This window comes from Hippocampus guttulatus, chromosome 3 (assembly GCF_054856545.1).
Source record: "Hippocampus guttulatus isolate MCC_2025c chromosome 3, RoL_Hgut_1.0, whole genome shotgun sequence".
Taxonomy (NCBI): Eukaryota; Metazoa; Chordata; class Actinopteri; order Syngnathiformes; family Syngnathidae; genus Hippocampus; species Hippocampus guttulatus.
The window spans coordinates 15207831-15226696 of NC_141263.1; the positions used below are offsets into that span (position 1 = coordinate 15207831).

At 41.3% G+C, this 18866-nt stretch overlaps 1 protein-coding gene across 1 annotated transcript in view; it reads left to right on the forward strand.

The window, feature by feature from the left end:
• The window catches only part of prtga (protogenin homolog a (Gallus gallus)), a 39516-nt gene that overhangs the window by 15483 nt on the left and 5167 nt on the right, over positions 1–18866 (forward strand). Inside the window, exons 8-18 of the mRNA XM_086107535.1 lie at positions 1717–1881; positions 2332–2637; positions 5277–5465; positions 13992–14087; positions 14677–14863; positions 14952–15079; positions 15951–16121; positions 17188–17367; positions 17987–18110; positions 18179–18311; positions 18696–18809. Of these exons, the coding sequence (XP_085963661.1) occupies positions 1717–1881; positions 2332–2637; positions 5277–5465; positions 13992–14087; positions 14677–14863; positions 14952–15079; positions 15951–16121; positions 17188–17367; positions 17987–18110; positions 18179–18311; positions 18696–18809 (1793 nt within the window). The remainder of the gene's footprint in view (positions 1–1716; positions 1882–2331; positions 2638–5276; positions 5466–13991; positions 14088–14676; positions 14864–14951; positions 15080–15950; positions 16122–17187; positions 17368–17986; positions 18111–18178; positions 18312–18695; positions 18810–18866) is intronic.

An 18866-nucleotide genomic window follows, 5' to 3' on the forward strand; every position in this document is an offset into this window, starting at 1 on the left:
CTCAGATTATAATTTTTGCTCCCTTTTTAAATGAGTGGAACTCAAAGATCCAAGACATGTTCTGTGTACGTAAAAGGCCTATTTCATTGAAATATTGTTCTAAATGTGTTAGAGAGCACCTCTCCTTTGCCCAGTTCATCCATTCACCTAACAGTATGTAAAATAGGAGGAGAAAAAAAACGTTTTTATAATTTGGATTGATTATAAGTGTGGGCAGGTGGTGGCGTCAGTCCAATCAGTGATTTATTGATGAGAATTAATCTCTTATTGAAATTTTTAAAAAAAATACTGAATTAATCTTGGATTGGATTGGATTTGGATTGGATAAGATTTATTGTCAAATGTACTGTATGTGTAACATACAGCACAGATGAAATTTCTTCCCTCTCAACATAAAACAAGAGGAGCCGCTGCGGGGGTCCGCGCCGCTATCAAAAGAAAAGTTAACAAAAAAAAGACAAAATAATACAAAACAACACATGAGACACAGACAATCGTGCACTCTTAACCTCTTAATCTCATTATTATGTCACATTTATACCATTCTTAATACAGATGGATATGTTGGGAAACTATCTTTAAATTCTGCCTCTTATTGTATATCTTTGAAATGCTGAGGTAGCTGACCAAATGCAGTTGTTGTTATGCTTGGCAGGCAAAGGTCAGACAAAGAAAATCTAAAAAAGAGGAAAAACCTCCTTATCTTGACAAACAGGATTAGACCCCTTTTAGAGCAAAAGTGCAGTGAAGTTTCAAGAACCTGGGGCCCTTCTTTTTGCCGATAACATTCAAGCAACAGAGGAAGCTATTCAAAAACTCACAAGGATTGCAGTGTGGCGGCAGAAATTACTTTCAGTCTTCCTGGGAACTCTTGCTAGTGACAAGAAGAGTCACAGTAGAACAATGTTGCACCGATAGAAAAAAAAAATCAACAAGTGCCACACTTCATTATAATTCCGCTGACTTCAATTAGTGGGGCGAAATGTACAGAATGCAACGGGGGGAAAGGAGCACCTGCTGGATCTTGTAAGAGATGAATAAGTTAAAAAAAAAAAAAAGCAAATGGTTATTGTTGAACTGCAGGCTTCTGTCATTGTGATTTAGATGCAGGGACATATCCACAGGCTGTGAGAATTGCTGTCAGTGCAGCACACAGTCCGCCCCGCACCTGAGGCTGCAAGTGCTTAGCACTAAATAGAGTCTCTGTAAAGAAGAAACTAATTAGCCTGTGTGGTGGAGTGTCTAAGACTACATATCCTGGGAAGCCAGTCAGAGCGTGTGAATTAGAAAGGAAAACATACCTTGTTACTCTTTTCAGGAAATCAAACCAGTTTTGTCACCAAACACAAATGCTTTGGCTGTTTGATTTAAATTAACAAAAGTAGCGGACAAATTATTATGTCGTAATGTAGTTATTTAAATGTGGTAGAGTCAACAAGTACCCGTAGTTTAAAATTTTAAAAAAGAAATGTCAAAACGGAATGAAAACTACAATGAAAAATCCCAAACTATAATAACCCTGGTAGGGACCCAAAAAAAAATCTTTCGAAAAATTGGGGAATTTTATTGTTTTAAACTCTTTCGTGGATGTATAGAATGCGATTTTTCTGGATTACCTGTTCAGTGGTCAATGTAACACAGTGATTATTTGTTAATCATGTTGTGAAAAATAGACACTTGACAAGTAAGTCATTTTAAATGTTCTCATTTGTCCAGGGTTAAACAATGAGGAGTACCAAGTTGTTATTGGAAATGATACGACTCGCTATATTATTGATGACCTGGAGCCAGCTCGCAATTACACCTTCTATGTGGTGGCCTACATGCCCATGGGAGCCAGTCGCATGTCCGACCACATGTTTCAGCACACGCTCGAGGATGGTGAGGAATTTAACAATCACACCCTTAAAAAATTCAAAGAAGTTATATGTCGACGAACTGGGATGCTGCTTGACTCTCGTGTTTGTTTTACAAGATGTTTTAGGGCAGTTAATGAGTATTGTTGCTGTTATTGACAGAAAGGCGGGGTCAAATATCCCTCTGCCTGTGTTGCTGTTTGTCTCTGATTGTGTGCACAAGCTCATTTATGGCTGTGTTAGTGTTAATGTCTCACTTTCTTGGGTTCTTGGAGAACCTCATTTGATCCCTTGGCCTGCATGTTAATGACTACTTGTGATCTTCACCAAGTTGCTTTGAGGCCATGTCCACACCAACAGAACAATCATGCAGTCTATGTTTCTATATGGTTTAACAAGGAAAATTCCATTAGAGTTCATTGAAATTTCACATTGCCAAGGAAAACGTAATCCCTCCCGTCTTGTCGGTTTCCAGTTCCTCTCCGTGCCCCCGAGCTCAGCCTCACTAGCCGCAGCCCGACCGACATCCAGGTGTTGTGGCAACCCCTCCCTGACAAGCTGAGCCGCGGCCGAGTCTCTGCCTACCGTTTGTCGTACCGAACCGGCGCTGAGAGCTCAGCCTCTCAGATTGAGCTGCTTGGAGAAAAGACACAGTACCTCCTTGAAAAATTGCAGCCTGACACCATCTATCTCCTGCGAATTGCTGCGGCCACCAGTGTTGGGTGGGGTGAGCAGTCAGCCTGGACCTCCCACCGCACCCCAAAGGCATCCAGTGCTCAAGGTAAACATTCGCTCTGGTCTGCATGGCTTTAAAAATCACAACAACAAAAAAATTTATTCATCAACAATAATCCCCCCTCCACTGCGGGGGTTACATTGCAGACCACCTTATTTTAAATCTCTGACATAATACTTATTTAAATACTCCCAGGCGTGTTTTAATCGCATTTACGGCACCAAGTAAAGTGGTACCGTGACTTAAAAGTGCCCCAACACAATTTGAGTTTTTCGAGTTAGCCGTCAGTAACTTGGGCAATTTGGGAGGGTGGGGGTGGGGGTTGTGTTGCAAACTTTTTAACGAGTTTCAGGCACCTCACCAACTATATGGCGGCAGTGGTTTTGTGTGTGTGTGTGTGTGTGTGTGTGTGTGTTTGTGTGTTGGAATTTTGCCAAAATAGTTTTTTTTCCCCCAACAATGGTTTCATAGAGAGTGGCCGATGGTCAACTGGTAAGCGCGTCGGCCTCACAGTGTAGAGGTGCAAGGCTCGATTCCAAATGCAGCCTTCTTGTGTGGAGTTTGCATGTTCTCCCCATGCCTGTGTGGGTTTTCTCCGAGTACTTCCAGTTCCTCCCACATTCCAAAAACATCCATGACAGGCTGATTGAGCACTCTAAATTGTCCCTAGGTGTGAGTGTGAGTGCGGATAATTGTTCGTCTCTGTGTGCCCTGCGATTGGCTGGCAACCGATTCAGGGTGTGCCCCGCCGACTGCCCAAAGACAGCTGGGATACGCTCCACCGCGCCATGCGACCCTTGTGAGGATAAGCAGATCAGAAAATGGATGGATGGATGGATGGATGGTTACATAGAGAGTGGTAAGAGGAACTGTTGTTGTCCAGTTAATTAAAGGTTAAAGCAGAAAAATATGAATGAGCATGGCAAAAATTTGTGATGTCTAACTTCAGCAAAAGTGAAGTGCAAATTAAACTGTCACAGTTATAAAGTTCATTGTAACAAAGAGAATTTCACATTGTGTATTTACAGTAACTACTGTAAATCACTTTGTTTTACAAAGGTCTGTTAGCTTAATGCTAACACACATTGCAAATCCCCATAGATAGCCTAACGAAACAAGCATCAATGTTGAAGTTGTTTATACCTTTTAAGCAACAGACATGTTTTTTCTTTCCTTTTCACATTTTTCTCTCAAGAATGCAAAAATAATTTGTACACATACACGTGGACAGAAAAAAAAAGAAAAACATTACTCACAGACATACTACTAACATGACCGCATCTTAGTTGTAATGATCTGCTTTGTGTTAAACCATCAAATCTAAGTGTGTTTGATCTAAGTTTGAATTATATTGCACACTGATGGCGAAGGTGCTGCTGTATTTAAAGCAACGCAAAATTCCTGCGTTCTGTCGAACTGCTTAGAGAAGTTTGCCAATAATCTTGTTAAGGCATTGCGTTTGTTACTGGCTGACCTTTGCCCTGCGCTGTCAGTAACATTGGAAGGGTTTCAGTCATGGGTCATAAAGGGAGCCACTCAGCCCCCCGGGTGGGAAAGAGTAGATGGCCATTGAGGAGCTTTGAGGTGGTAGGAAAATAGGGGGGTGTTTGTGGGATTCTTTTTGCCGTGTGTCTTCTGTTGAAATTCAGGTGTCTGCTAACAGTCATCATTCCGAAAATGAGAATGTGTGAAATCGCTCCCTCTGTCGTCAGGGAGGTCGTGCCTGCTGTGGATTAAGTGTGGAGCAGCTGGTAAACATCAAATGAGTTTCCCTTTTCAAAGACGACGACTCTGACTAGAAACAGCTTCCTGCAGAGACTCTAGCTTCCTGCCAAGAAAAAGTTGTTCTGATTTGACAGCATGGAAAGCCATTTGAGAATTTACCTGATAGCGAGCTTAAGGTCCAAGTACTAATATGTTCTTTGGTGTTGCTAATAAGACAATTCAGGGCAGTCGTAGAACAACTGCATCTTTTAATAGATTATTTTTCACGACAAGTGCCACTTAAGGCCTCCTAGTATGCAATTAAACCTTACACAGAAACTTCTATGCTCTACTAGTAACAAGAATAGATCTAACTAGTAGCCATGTGTCACGCAATAGTGGGTTAATACAGACCTTACTTACCAAAGATAAACACTGGAAGTTTTGATTCACGAGTAACGTGTAGTTTTAGGCCAAATAGTAATATGCAGAAATATCAGGCAGTAGTGGAAAACAGTGTTACTAGTAAGGCACAGTACGTTTGGCTAGTGAAGATAAAAAAAAGGGCACCGGTATATGGAGATGATGAAGCCATTTATTTTGATATCCTTGATGTCCAGCTCAAGGTCCATGGACTAGTAAGCTCTGTGGAATACTAGTTGGCAACTACATATTACTGCTGAGGTAAAACCGTGCACTAGTTGACAACTATGTCCCATTAACACGACTAATGAGTAGTGACATTATACAATTCTACTAGTTAACATAGTACAGCATGAGAAAGACATTTTTCGTTCTGCTGGCGTATCCTTGTCGTCCTACTAGCGTGCGGAATTGTGTGACGATTAAAGACAAACAGCGCACAATTACATGCACCTGAAGCTGGATTTCAAATAAATGTTTAAACAGCTTTCTATCTGACTGTTTGTGCAACATGACCCAATCCTTCTGATGATGATGATGATGAATGCCATCCACAGTTCCTCTTTCTCCTGAGCTGCATTTGGAACCCTTGAACTGCACCACAATTTTGGTGCGCTGGCGGCCGGCGCAGAGAAATTCGGCCAGCATACAAGGCTACAAGCTCTTTTACCACGAGGAGAGCCAGTCTGAGAGCACCCCACTTCAGCTGCGTGCCTCGGATCACTCACACACCATTGGAGGCCTCGGTGAGTTGGCCTTTCATTGGAATTACTTCTCTTGGTTACACTGAATATTGCGCTCTCTGAATCTTTAAATTGGTGGGGCAAAATTAGGCTCCATAATAGGAAAACTCCAGTATTGTGTTCATGATGGACATGTGTTATTTGTCATTAGAATAGGCATTAATGAGTCATTACAAAACTACAATTCTATACTTTGAAAGGGTATCAAAGTCGATTGGAAATGTCGAAAAAAAATGTTCTCACAAATCTATTCCATTGGCCAGTCAATTGTAATGGCAATTCGACATGTAACAGCGCTAAATGGAAGTAACTGTTCGTACTATTGAATGCTGACCGTACCTTTGAATGCTGACCAGTTATTTTGCGGATAAGCAAACTTGCCTGCTCATGCACTAGTCTGCACTCAGTGTAGCTGCCCAAAATGCTGATTGCGCTGACCTTCACCACCTCCCAACAAGATAAAATGAGAGCGCAAGACGCGGAGAGGGAGAAGGATCCCTTGACAGATCTGTGAACGGTGTCCCTCCATGCTTTTTTTTTTTCCAAATAAATCTCATAATTTTTTATACTACTTGTTGTCTTGGTTTCCCTGGACAAGACACAGTCCTTATGGGGTAGATTATTTTCACAAATAGTTGACCAATCTCAAACGCTCTCTTGCACACTAGATCTGTCTCAGTAGTAAAACTCCCCCTTTTCCTACACTCGAAAAATGGATAGCTGTTAACGCTTGGCTGCAGAAAGGAGCGCATCAGCCACAAAGGTGAATTGCGTACCGATTCATTTCCACCGACTACACTGCACGTTGTATTCATTGGGTACAGAGATCTAATACCTGGGCTGGATCAAAAAGTGCAGCCTTTGCAAAGATAATAATACTTGGCTTTAATTCACAACAACAAGAACTACTGCACTACATCAATCTGAGGGTTGAACACTATATGGTCACCTTTGGAGCTGCTGTTGTTGGATCTTTATTGTCTCTGTAGTTTTTATTCAAATGTTATTAGCCTGTTGTTGTATACCTATTTACCTATACCGAATGGCTACAGAGATGGATTTTCCTCCATCTTTAACTCATTCGGTACCAGCCAATTCTGGACCAAGTCTGAAAAGACGTTTAAAAACGTCTTTGGGAGTGAATGAGTTAATGACAGATGAAATAGCTGAAGTTTTGTCTTGTGTTCAGCAGAGGTTCATTAGCTGTAGAACAGAACGGGACCACGTCCCACTTCCATGGGCACTGTGCTGGACCGACTCTGTGTGTGTGTGTGTGTGTGCGCGCGCGCGCGCGTGTCTTTTCAGCAGCTGCTGGATAGTGTCGGTTGGACGGGAGCACATCACAGCTCCTCTGGCCTTTGAGGTCACTCGCATTCATTCTGGCTTTTGTTTTTTTTTTTTGGGTTGTTTTTTGGGGGGGGGGGAGAGGAAGTAAGTCTCATGCAATGCAGTGGACAACTGACCATCTGTGGCCGGAGGGGGTCAACCAGGTGGCCAACAGCTGACTTGTAAATTAGGCGGTGTGATGCTTTCATAGCATTCAAAAGAGACGAGCAATAAATTACGACCTATGGAGCAAAACCGTGCTCCTTTCATTTACTCTTTTGGTTTTAGAATTTTCCTGAAGCATGTTTTACTGTTCATATTTTATTCTATATTAGCAAACCAAAATAGAAAAAAAAATGAAAAGACATTTCTGAGCTGTCACCTTTGCATTCCTTCTGTTCTCACATGACGATCAAATATTTAGTTTTTCACTTGATGTTGGACAGCTATCTTAGTACTTTGAAGAATAAATTCACAGTGTGTGGAACGAGCCGCTGATAAACATTAAGCCACTCTGTGAACTTAAATTGTCATCAAACCAAAGTTTCAGCTAAATAAATCCTCTTTGCCAAAGGAGCGTCTTGGTGGTGTTTAGAAAAGTGGGGACGAGCGATAGTGAAGGCAGATTTACTGTGTGTTTTATGGCCACAAGCAGTGTTGCCCACATCAAAGCCTCTCATTGTGTTTGGCTCTTAAGAGTCACAAAGCTGCTTTATTGGCCGAGGTTTGAAAGCATTGCAGCCCCTCACCGGCCGAGCTGTAGGCCAAACAATCAGTGTGTTTACCTACGTGAAAAGAAAACTCAACCATTGCATGAAACCTATTGAAAGTAGACTTTTCAAATGCACCTAATGTGAACATTCTGCTTTTTAGAAGTTCATTTAGCTCACTCAGATTAACACACTCAGACTCCATCGATCGAATACAAGTGGCAACTTTCTGCATGTAGCGTCCACATATCAGGTTTACCACATTAGAATTAAAATGAAAGTAACGCACCTGTATCTTGTTCGTTCATCCATCCATCCATTCATTATCCAAACTGGTTTATGCTCACGAGAGTTGCGGGCGTGCTGAAGCCGAACCTAGCTAACTTCATAACAATTTAGATGTAGCACCCATCAACAAACATGGAATAGTCTTCAATTTGGCGTCTTGTTGTCATCATGAATGACACAAGTCAATAAATAGTACGGAGGTGAGTAGGCTCGCCACAAATTGAGCTCAACTAAAAGTACTCTTGCTTTACAATAACATGATTGGAGTCAGAGTTCAAAGCAGTCCTCCAAATAATTACTTAATAGTAACTGAAAAAGCGACTCAAGTACTGAAAAACTGGCGAGGAGGAACAGTCATGTGATAGCGCACAAGGTAGACGTAAAGGCAAACCAAAACATAGCTCACACAAGCAATAATAGACCTCATATAAATAGCTAGCAGAATGTAGCCGTTAAAAGTATCATTTAACAAAATTACTCATGTGAAGGTTAATACTATTTTGCATTAACACTACTCTGACAAGTACAGTACATAGGAGATACAGTAGATATTTTATAGAGTGAGTGCGAAGAAGGCAATCCGCAATAGGTCACACTATGTTTCCGTTTCATCAAATTTAATCTAAGAAAGGGACACAGAAATTCGACTCTATCATGAACATTAAATGGATGAATACCTGTACATTAAAAATGCCCTCTAAAGCAGAGTTTTAAAATACAAAATCATAATAATTCTGTGAGAACCTTCATCGTAAAGTATTGTGTTCGCACATTATAGGATCTTACAGTGTGTTCTTTTGTTTTAGTTTTTTTGCTTTGCCTTGTTCTTGTTGCTCTTAACATGGAAAACACAACATCTGGCGTCCTGTGAGGCAACAACACAAACGGTGCCAGTGAAAGTCCTACTGGATTCCTGGGACTACCTATTAACATATTTAAAGTTTTAAGATTACCTTATTAGTCTCACAATGGAAAAATTTACCAGCTTGTTTTCATGCTTGTTAGTGTTCCAATCGTGTTAGCATTGCTTAGGGGCATGCATTCTTCATGTAGTGGAGTTCATACACTTTGAACGCCCTCTACGGATGTTTAAAGGGATCTCCTGGGTCCCTTTACACGGCAAAGCCAATCAGCGTCTGAGATTTTATATGGCTCTGTTTTCATTTTCAAGCTTGCTTTCATGCACAATTTTTTACTCTCACTTGGACAAAAAAAAGTCTCACACAGTAAAAATAACTAAATAAAAAGATTGTTATCTTCTCTCTGTGGGGGGTTTTGTTTTAGAAAAATGGCGTGTAAGAGCATTGTGAGTGTGAGAGAGTTTTGGGGTGAGTGTGTGAGTTGTTTTGGTGAATGTGAGAGTTGTTCTTGTGAGTGTGAGTTTTTTGGATGAGTGGCTTTTTTTGTGGGTGTTTGCATGTGCATTTGTTGGGGGAGGGAAGTGTTCCTCTGGGTATTTTGGTTGAGCTTCAGCTTTTTTGTGGAATGCGAAAAAAAATTTGCAAGTGAGAGAGCTTTTTTTTCGTCACTTTTTTGTGCAGCTGAAAGGTTTTTCTGGGTGTGTGAGAAATTTTTCGCATGTTTTTTTTAAAGTGTGTTTTGGGTTTAGATTTTTGTAGTGCGAGAGTTAAGATAAATTGTTTTTGACCTGTTTTTGACCTCTAATTGTTGCACCTCCTATATTTTTGCATGGTTGTTCTTTGTTGTCATTTCAACATACACGAAGAACCAAAACGTGATAATTCCAATTTGAACAAATTCAGAAGTGTTTTAAAGGCCATCGAAATCCCCTTCAGATTCCCTGTGCTGTCTTTATGGATTATGGATATATATTTTGCATTTTAAGTACTTTTAGAACTGCTATTGAGCTGTTTTGTAACTACTGTAGATGGTTTCATCTCCTTTCCACAATTGAGTTCCCTTGTCCTGAATGAGCACTCTAACAGAGTAGATAAAAATGAGGAAGATTTCGAGTGTCACATCTTTTTTTGACTTCTGCACATATTGAGGCTGTAATCCAAACAGATATTGTGCGGCTAACAAAAATGCTGCCTGTTCATTTTCCTGATGACCAGGGGATCTTTATCATTTGAATATTCTTGTACTCTAAATAGCATTTCCAATACGTCTACTCATCCAGCCTTCTGTTGTCAATAACATTGATTTCGGAATGCTCAGTTGTGACCAAAGCGGATGCTCCTGATTCAGCACGGTGTGTATGGCTTCACGAGGGCCTACTCTGAGCTGTTTGACAAAGTAGAGTATAACAGTCCCAAATGATTGAAAGCGCACCAGGAGGGACAGGAATGTGTTCCGGAGGTTCCGCTCGGGTGTAAAAGGTGTGACCTTTACCTCGTCTGTGTGTGTGGACTGTGTCCTTTGCCTGGCCTGTGAGGTGAGCTCAAATAACTCAAACCTTTTGGCACCAGGCAGCGGTGTGTACCCAACTGGACATTCATGCCTCATGACAACACATCATCTGTTCATTTTGTTGATGCAACCCAAATATGCATGATGCATGTTATTCTGGAGCTCACTTGAAGGATCATTTTGCGCTGACATTTCTGTTTGTTTTGTGTGTGTGTGTAAGAGAGAGAGGGTGAGAGTGAGGATGCGGGGGACGGGATGATAGATGCCGGGGTGAGGCCTGACGTTTACGACCCCTGTTCAGGGTAGGCTTGCTTACGGCCTGGGGGGCCTTTAGCAGGGCAGAACAAAACCTTAGAGGCCAATGAGGTCTGCATTTTTGCAGTTAAAAAAAAGAAAGAAGAGGGTGACCACTAATGGCTCAAATGTGCCCTTTAATACAAACACATTGATTTATGGAAGTCACGCCATGAGAGATTTACACCAGTGGGAAGGACAGGAGCATACTTTACTCGAGGAATGCCTACGAATTGAAGAATGCTGTATTCTAAGAATACAATTTGTTGTAATCTAGGCAAATGAATAATTTAACCCTATTCGATTGAGTAGCCAATAAAACCTTTACATAAAGTGCTATATTGTAGGAACTTTCATAAGTGACTTTGGGTTTATTCCTATTGAAATGGAAAGAAAAAAATGGTTTAGGAGCCATCGGGAAATGTGGTTTTAAAGCTCTTGTACAAGTCACAAATGTAAAAATAACTAAACTATCAGTAATAACTTTTTCCAAATGTTGGAATTTTATATGTTCAAACATTTCAGTGCCTTGTTAGAGGTCGAAATGAATTTACAGTTTACCATAACATGGCTGTTGCTTCATTGATGAATTGTTTAGAAAAATGTACAAGTTTTTCATTGTAGTGGTGCCTTGAGATGTGAGTGACAAGACTTACAAGTTACGAGCCGTCATTTAGCCAATGTTTTTCTTTTGTTTTGTTTTTTGCTGTTTTGCATGCAAATATTTGAGAAATGAAATGGCAGGGAAGGCAATCCAACTTGCTTCACAGCAAGCAGAACTTTGGCAACTTCCTCAAAAAAGTGGCTTCTCGCTTTTTATTGCGAGTCTTGATTGAAGCTTACTAAATTAAACACAAACAAAATAATCACGTTCTGCATTTAAAACAAGCACAAAACTTTGCTTTAAAGTCTACTAGCTTGATGCTAACACATTATAGGAAACATAATAGACAGGCTAACGAATAGCATTTAGGTGGCGGTGTTATAATGCTTCAAGGATATTTGAATGCAAATGGTACAGTAACAGACATAACAATTCCCACAGGGATGTGGTCTTTATCCTCTGCAAAGAATGGCAAATCTTAGTGTCGCTTTTTCACTCTCACAGAAGTTATGAACATCTTCATTAATGTGTACATGGCTGTATTGATACACAAACTGTTCTTTTCATTTTGTCTAATTATGGTATGATTTTTTTATTCCGTACTTTTTTCCTTTTTAATTATATTTTTTTTTATGGAGGGGGGGAATGGACGAATGGCATTCCCATTCATTCCAATGTGTACCGAAATGAGTTTTACTTCGACAGTGAATGAGTGAATGAGCCAATTAAAAATGGACCCATTTTTGGAACGTTGACCGTAGTAAAACACAACAACAGGCTGTATTGATAATGAGCCACACTTCCTTCATCATTTCAAACATTTCAGCATTAAGATTTGTCTCTCGGTAGTATTGTCCTGCTTTTGCACTTCCTGTGCTTGACCCTCCCCCCCTTCTAAAAAAGCCCAATATCCCCTCCTTTTGCAGGATTTAGCTTGCCCGGATTCCATGTCAAAGGTCACAGCCCAGATGTCACAGCTTACGCCCCCTACCCCGCACCCCACTCACCCCGTCAGAGATCCTCTGCGACATAATTACGCTAGGTCCTTTGTATTGAGATGCACATTATGCTTCTCTTTTGATGTGGACAAAAAGGCATCAAAGTTAAGTGTTCAATTAGGTCCTTGAGCTTGGCATCAAAAACTCTCAAACAGTTTCTAACTATGCAAAGCATGATGGCAGATTTAGGGGAACTAATAAGAATCCCTGTGAGGTTCTTCTCATATTCCACACCCGTGACCTGAGTTTTCAGAGTTTTATCTCAGGTTGACCCCCTGGCCTTGGTCTGGCTCCTCGGGCCTGTGTGGGGGGTGGTGGAAGGAGAGCCACTCCTGACCCGTCCTAAACACCTTGTGCACATAACTTGTTCTCTGATTATTCTGCTAATGTTTAGCATTAAACATCTTGATGTTGTTCTCCTGAAACAGTCACATTTTATCACTCTTCTTAGTAAATGACCACAACTGCAGGTACACGTGCATGGAAGTTGTTTGCGATTGGAGTTAGAGTAATTTTGTAGTAGTGAGGTATAGTGGTGCCTTGAGACAGTGGCTGAAATCACTTTTTTTTTTTTGCTCTAAATTACAAGCAAGAACTTGAGACTGGCTCCATGTACAGTATGTCAGTATGCCTGTTATTATACTGCCCCCGAGTGGCCAAGGCATGCACACCAAAAGGAGCAGCACAATGTCCATTGGAATTTGAAACAAAAAATGTGTCAAAACCTGTTTAATTTCCTATTTAATTATGCTTTTGATTTAATTATCTCATTACTGTATGTTTTTAGAAAGTACAATTTTACACAGTGCCATGTTTCTTATTTCCATGTATTTCAATGTGGAAAGATTATTTTCGATGCAAGTGTTACGCAACATGCAAGGAAGTTACGAACATGGTCACAGAACAAAATTACTTTGTATCTTAAGGCCCCACTTTATAAAAATATTTTTTCATGTCTTATGCGCACCATACTCTGATCTGTAGCAAAATAATGTAACCTTGGTAGGAAGGTGCACTTCAACATCACTGAATAAACACATTCTCAAAAGTTCATACCTCTGGTAAAACTTTACTATACAGCTGTTGTCACTGGATGCAGTTGTACCGAATGTATATACTGTATAACCATAGAAAGGGACATTCATGATCATGTTTGAAGAAAGCTATGGCATAATCGTGCAAGTCATTTTTAACTTACTGTCACAATATCAATACCAAAATACTAGTGTGCTTGCGAAATTGCATGTTTCTCCCCTTCATGCTTTTGTAGATTGTCAGTCAGCCAAGTCATGGTCATCTGAAAATGAACTCTATTTATTTGTTGAATTCAGTGTTCACGTTCTGAATGGAAGTTGTGGAATAATGTGGTTTTAACGTCATGTTATTTTATATCCTCAAATATATCATGTTGCACTGGATGACTAGATTTGATCTGCACCGTTTCTGAATCCTGAGTGTGAAATAAACAATTGAATTTGGTCACATGGTCAGGGTCCTTAAGGTCACCGCGGCCCACAACTGCTGTTGACCACCACCAATGTCCTTCCCTGGAGATTTTCTTAGTCCAGTCCCCACCCCTTAACCCCCCACTTGTGACTGTGAATAGAAGTGTCCACTGACCACTAAGCAGCGAAGGCTGACCTGGGCAAGATAAAGGACCTTTTTTGGTTTTTTTGCATTCAAAAGACTTATGACTGGGTCATTGATCCAGTCAAATCGTATAGTGAGAGCATCTGGCCTGCTGACATCGCTCTCAGTCCCAACACACCATAACATCCAACGCCCCCATTGACCCTACACCCACTCAGTCAGGATAAATACCGTACTCTTAATTCTCAGTGATCACAAGCAGTAAATCTTTGTCGTTCTTAATCAACGTCCACAACTGAACCCCGACATTGTTTGATTTTGTTGTTATCTACTTTCTTTTTAAATGCAGACCCACGGAGGAAGTATCACGTGAAGCTTCTGGCTTACAACTTCATTGGCGATGGCTACCAGGCAGACCAGACTATCAGCACCCCCGGATGTGTCTGTGAGTTTTGAAAAACACCTCGTGTGTCAACAAAACACAGTTTTTTTCTACGCTGTGGTACAACACTGAAAGTGCACAGGTCTAAATTTGGACTAGACTGCACATACTTTGCATACCGTAAAAATCCATCAAATAATGGTTGCTTTAAAATCGGGGTCACGAATGAAAAACTGCAATATTAGTTGCCGTTCACTGTATTTTACCTTTGAGATGTTCAATGACTACTGGGGCCCTACTTTTTAGCGGTTCATGCCGATTTCGATATTGGTCAGGATAAAATTCTGAAAACGATTAATATGCCGATTAAAAACTATATTTATAATGAATGAAATAACTCCCCTTTTCTCCCTTAATGTTTACAATGATAAATGTATGAATTACAGGCAGAACACCTGATAATGTATTTTACAATCCTTTGTCCTTTATTTGTTCAACTTTACAAAAGAGAGAAAAATCAGCAAAACATCGGCCAATTTTTTGCAGCTTTTAAAAGAGCTAAAAATAACTGATCAAATAAGCCAGGCCCTACTGAATACATATCTTTCCGATGCCAACGGCAAGCATCATTTCCCTCCTTTGCATTTCTCAGCTGTCCGAGATCGCCTGGTGCCGCCACCCCCACCGCCTCATAACGTGTACGCAAAGACCAACAGTTCGTCGACCATTTTTCTTCACTGGGGCCGACCGGCCTTCACCTCCAGTCACGCGGTCAACTACACCGTCCGATGCAATCCCATCGGCTTGCAGAACGCCTCCCTGGTGCTCTACCTGCAAACGTAAGAGCTTGTTCTTCATGCATGTGCCATCAATGTGTGAATGTATTCATCAGGCTTACTTTTTTTTTAATATCGATCTTGCATTCAGGAATGAGCAAAGCCTTTTCGTGCGAGATCTGCAGCCTAACACCAAGTATGAATTTGCTATCCGGCTTCATATTGACCAGCTGTCCAGCCCATGGAGCCCCGTGGTCTACCAGAGCACTTTCCCCGAGGGTGAGTGCCTTTGCATCTGTAAATCACAGATGCTGAATCCTATCATTGAATCATAAGGCTTGCAATGAACACACGTCAATTTTTTGTACACAACGTGGACGCTGATCTAGTGGTTAGCATGTCTACTTCACAGTTCTAATGAGCGCAGAAGCTGCTCTTAGCTACAGATCACGCCCACGCACGCTCATTCACGCCAAATAACAAATCTTCACTGTAACAGTATTAAAATAGAAGGTGACTTGTTATTTTCAGCTCATTCATTGCTGTTGACATTTCTGTTCATCTGCTGGAATTCAACTGTTGACTCCCACTGACGAATATGTACATTTGTCAAGTCCATTTTTCAAACAGGTAGTCGTGCAAGAGGGTCTCATGCCATTTATCTGGGAAATTAAAGCTTCAAAATAACCGGATTGAGGGACATCAGCAGATGGCAACATTACATCGCTTTGGATTCAAGCTTGGCACAGCTTTTGATTCTGATTAGGGCATGGATGTCAAACTTAAGGCCCGGGGGCCAGATGTGCCCTGCGGCATCATTTTTTGGGACCCGAGAAGTCACATCATGTCCGTTGACTTCATTGTTTTTGCAAATTGTCTTCACAACACTGACATATGAGATACTGCAAGAGTTTTTGTTACCAATCCCACCTTTAAAATAAACTGAAACTTAGGTGAACACACAATTTAATGGCTTGTTCCCCATCAATTTGTTGTGTAAACGTAATAACATCAGGCGTGCATGCATTTATAAGTTCAAAGTCATACAAGCCATCCGAGGGAAACTTAAGGTGGCCCGCATACTTATAAGGTGGCCCGTGAAAAAAATCTGACACCTGGATTGACATGATTTGTCTTCCATCTCTCACAGCTCCCACGCTGCCTCCCACCAACATCAAAGTGACTCTGATCGAGGAGGACACCGCCCTGGTTTCGTGGAAACCCCCAGAGGAGGCCAATCTTTCTGTTACACAGTACACAATCCTGTATGCCTCCAGAAATGAGTGGCTCACCGGAGAATGGCAGGTGGTGCAAAGAGAAGGTATGTGTATGTGTGAGAAGCGAGAGAAAAGAGCTACACAGGCAGGCAGACACATAAATCCATTCACAAAGCTTTGCTCCAGTCCTCGACAAATTGTCCATTGGAAATCAATAAGTTATTTCATCTTCACTAACATTTTCTCTTCCCTTTGTTGTGATGCGTGACAGCTTAAGTTCGCGGCGTTTGTCGTTCTTTTGTGATTACTTTGCTTTTCACCTTATTTACACACAATCTTTTGAGCCATATCTACAAGCAAGTAATTGAAATCCATGTCTATTTGCTATCAAAACATGAAAAATAATGATGGTATTGATGATGGCGGTGGGCGACTGGTTAGCGCGTCGGCCTCACAGTGCAGAGGTCCAGGGTTCGATTCCGGCTCTGGCCTTCCTGTGTGGAGTTTACATGTTCTCCCCGTCCCTGCGTGGGTTTTCTCCGGGCACTCTGTTTTTCTCCCACATTCTAAAAACATGCATGGCAGTGATTGGGCGTTCCAAATTGTCCCTCGGTGTGATCGTGAGCATGGACGGTTGTTCGTCTATTTGTGCACTGCGATTGGCTGACAACCAGTCAGACAACCAGTTCAGGGCGTACTGCCCAAAGACAGCTGGGATCGGCTCCAGCACGCCCAGCTTGTGGCGAATACTGATTGACTTATTTTATTGTTTGATTGTAGACACTACTTTTCACCAATAGAGGGTGCCAGTAAACTGAAACGGTCATCAGAATGTATTGACCACGCTTGCCTTGAAAGTCTGCGCGGGTGCCATAATATAATGTTGGCAAATCTTTGGGGCAAAAAATTTGTGCCGACCTATTTTTGTGGTGCAATTATTCGACTTAGTCGAGTTTTCTTCCCCCCAACAAAGTCGTTATTCCTCTTTTTTCTTTACTTATTTGCTCTGTCAGTGCACTGTGCTACCACAGAGATGATTACAAGGCTTTTTATATTCAAATGATGTGTCAAAATATTTTGTTCCCTCTCATTCAACAACTTTCCATGTAAACATAGTCATGAGCACAAAACAAAAATAAGAGCAATGCAGTTGTTCTGTATGGCTGACAGGGAGTATCACCATGGCGCTGCTGGAGAACTTGAAGCCTGGCCACTTCTACCTGGTGAAAGTGTCGGCGTCCAACAACATGGGCGATGGGCCCTTCTCTCACATGGTGGAGCTGACAGTGCGAGCAGATCCCTCCTCTGGTCACGACCCTCGGCTCTCGCAGGGCTCCGCACGGTCCAATGGTCAGCAATGTCTTCATTTCGTTCCATGTCTACTCTTTTTCAAACTCACGGCCTGTTCAGTTTTACTAGACTTAAGCATAGTCTGCAATGCAAAATAATTACTTCTTCACCAGAATGTTGCTTCACTTTTTAAAACCAAGGTTTTCTGTCATTTGCTCCACAGGACTGCTGTCCGCCATTAAATGCTATTCAGAAACTAAGAATATTAGATAACATGTAATTTTGCCCTTTTCCAAAAACTGATGAATGATGTAATCTGGTAGAACACATAAAAAGAAAAAAACATCTGTCGCGTGTTATGTTGTGTTGCATTGAGTCTAGAATGAAACCGATTTTATCCAAATTGTGTGAATCATTCCAGTAAATAACAAGGAATGACAAAATGCAGTTGTCAACAGGCCACACGTGGCCATGACAGAACTACAAAGTGGAAATGGATATAAAGACTTCGTTGTGGATCTATTGAAAGAGCTGAAGTTAAAATCCCCACCACTGGGAAGTAGCATTATATTTTTCATGAATCGAAACAAACTGGTTTATAAAAGGAAGTGCAGTGGAAACAAATGGTCGCCATGGAGCCCAGAGGATTATTTTGACCTCCTCATCTTGGTTTTTACAGTCTTTTCCGATGGCTTCTACCACCTAGACCAAACGTCAATGACAGGCATCACTGTGGGGGTCTCCATTGCGCTCATGTGCATCATCATCTGTGCTTTCATCATAGTATGCAGAGGCAAACACAGGTACAGTCTACTAGTTGTTTGCTATCCACGATTCAGTCAGTTTCAAGTATCTTGTGCGTTCCTCGTAGGAAACAATCAGCCGTCAAAATGCACAGAGAAGGAAGGAATTCGCTCGCCTCTACTGCAGGCTCACAGGGCCTGGCTGAGAACCCTGATGTGAGCGTTGCCGTGATGAGCCAGAATTATTTCATCGATGCCAAGGTGCTTAACACGGAATGTAACGCAGCTTTGAATCATCTACTAATCCATTTTCAGCTCTGTCAAGAATTTCTCTATTAAATCAGAATAAATTACTGGGAGCATAGATGCCAGTAATTTACTGTTATTTTGCAATGCACCCACTCAAATTTATTTGAAAAGTACAGTCCCGATACTTTATTTTGAAGTACAGTACATGGCAATATAATAACTGTGTTCTGTAATTTTTACAGTACAGTGTACGCTATTTTAGTTACCAAATCTTCTATAGGACCGCATCAAATTTACATGCCGCTTTTCTGACATGCTTCTAATAGCGGTACACTCGACATCCCCCTGGGTTCATATTTTGTATCCTGCTTATGCTTACTTTGCCTTCTTTCCTAGGGTGGATCAAACCTCATCATAAATTCCCTTGGTCCAGTTCAGTCTAGTGCTGAGAAGAAAAGCAAATGGTTTTCCTTCAGTGGCCATGGCAACAAAAGCGGTAAAGAGGTGCAGGTAAAGTAAATACCGCCACTGAAATCAAGCATATGCCAAAGTGTAATGGAACCGACT